We start from the raw sequence: 2,108 nt of genomic DNA, 5'->3' as shown, positions 1-2,108 counted from the left end.
CCGTCGCCTTTCTTATCGGGCTTGTCACTCTCATACGTCGCATTTATTGATCACCTACTCTGTACCGGGTTTGCTAGGCTACTAGCTCTCCTAACGTGCCGTAAAGCCGATCCGCGCCTCCTTCCCCCTGCCACCGTGCGGCCATGCCCCTTCGCCCCGCACAGGCCCGCTCGCCCTCCACCAGCCTCAGGCCCCTGCGGCTGGTCTGTCCCTCGGGCGCCCTGCTGAGCAATGCGGCAAAGCCCCCTGGCCCACGCAGGCCCAGCCTACGACACACAGTGGGAGGCAGCCATTCCTTACGCCTTTGTATCGCCTGCAATTTTCATTGAAATAACAATGGCCCTTAGTCGTTAGTTAGCATCCATTTTAAAACACACTCCAGTTTATTTGGAAAAGAGGAAGCGGCTCCTTGGGCCGGAGGGTTCTGGGGGTTATGAGTGAGTGGGGAGGCGAAGGGGGAAGCCGGCCCTGGGAAGGACTGTGCATGGAGATTAAGAGCGCAGCTCTGTCTGATCCTGGACAAGTTACTCAGATTTCTAACCTGTACCTGTTAGAATGAGATGTGAATGGTGCCTTCCTCCCAGGGATTAAATGCATACCGCGTTCGTCTTTGAAAGGTGCTTAGCACAGTGCCTGGAACACAGTAAGCATTTGATGAATCAGTCCTAGCTCAAAGACAGGCAAGCTTGGCCCACTTGGTGAGTGATAGGGGCTTTCCGTGCCCGCTGAGTCACCCTGACTTCCCTGTATAAGGGAGGTGGCCCAGGCCCTAGGCCCCTCTTGGGGCTCTGCTTTCTAGGGAAGGAGCAGGAGGTGCACATGGAGGTGAGGAGGTTGGCAAGAACAGTGAATTCTGTGCAAGGTGAAGACGGTTGATCTGTTGGCGCCTCCAGTGCCCTCGCCTGGGCTTGTGCGAGGCCATCCCATCCCACCTCGTCTTTACTCTGAGCAGTAACGTCTACACCTGGGGCAGGAACAAGATCCAGTCTTAGAAGAAGCAGAATCGTAATCTTTCTTCCCAGCCAACCCCGACATTTGTCCCTTAGAAATGCCTGAACGGATAGATGCTTGTCCCGCAAACGCATATTCCAGGTGTCTGGAACAAAACAGCAAACTCGCAGGAAGTGAGTGCCCTCTGCCATTAGGGCTGCTGTCCCACCTCCTGTGGATGTGAGTGAAGACGCCCTCAGCGCTGCATAAACTTGCTCACATTTTCCAAAGCAGCTGGATTATCGAATTTGATTCTCACAACAGCCACGTTAGGAAGGTACACCTGGAGTTACCATCCCGTTCCCCACATAGATGACTTAACACTTCAGATCAAACAGGAAACCGGTTACACAGCAGGGAGCAGGCTCTTCCTTCTCCCTGGTGCTAAGGCAGGTTGGTGCTGGCTCCCCACAGGCCCGGAAGGCGGAGGCCAGCCCCTGGCTGCTGGGCCGGAGAAGGAGGCACCACTGCAGAGTGCAGCCCCCCACACTAGGGACGCCCCGAGTGGGGAACTGCCCACCTCCTGCACCGTCTCTGGGGAGGAGAAGCCAGCAGAGGCCACTGGAGAGCTAACTGGGACTGATGCCCTGAGAGTGTGCCAGCCGCCCGGCTCAGGGGCTCCCCACAAAGATGGAGCTCTGGTCCTGCCTAGACCCCAGCTTCAGGGGGATGGCTGCTCCCTCTCTGGGAGAGAGGCCAAGCCAGGGAAGAGGCCCCGCTCTCCGGGCTCTGGGAAGCAGAAAAAGCCTATTGCCGTGGGTCCAGCCTCAACGTCATCTCCCAGTGTCACCAACCCAGCCCGTGCCACACACAACCCAGTGCCTTGTGGGTCAGGCCGGGGGCCCTGCCACCTGGCCAACCTCCTCAGCACATTGGCCCAGAACAGCCAAAATACAGACCAGAAGAGGCCCCTGGAGGCAGCCTGTCACGTTCGGAAAAAGACTCGAACCCTATACCGCTCAGGTAAGTTCGTGAAGGTGAGAGGACCCTAAGGGATCTGGGGTCATGTCCGGGAAAGGTGGGCTCAACCTCCCTGGAATGTTGGCCCAGGAGAGTGGAGGGCGCTTAATTTGTACATCACCTTGTCCTGGATCCTCTCCTGACCTCTGGCAGGGCCA

General features: G+C 57.4%; 1 protein-coding gene across 1 annotated transcript in view; it reads left to right on the top strand.

The window, feature by feature from the left end:
- NOBOX (NOBOX oogenesis homeobox) overlaps positions 1-2,108 on the top strand; it is a 37,268-nt gene that overhangs the window by 30,686 nt on the left and 4,474 nt on the right. Inside the window, exon 2 of the mRNA XM_023533819.1 lies at positions 1,405-1,953. Coding sequence (XP_023389587.1) covers positions 1,405-1,953 — 549 coding nt within the window. The remainder of the gene's footprint in view (positions 1-1,404; positions 1,954-2,108) is intronic.

This window comes from Pteropus vampyrus, unplaced genomic scaffold (genome assembly GCF_000151845.1).
Source record: "Pteropus vampyrus isolate Shadow unplaced genomic scaffold, Pvam_2.0 Scaffold112, whole genome shotgun sequence".
NCBI classification, from domain to species: Eukaryota; Metazoa; Chordata; class Mammalia; order Chiroptera; family Pteropodidae; genus Pteropus; species Pteropus vampyrus.
This window is presented reverse-complemented; position numbering and strand designations above follow the sequence as displayed.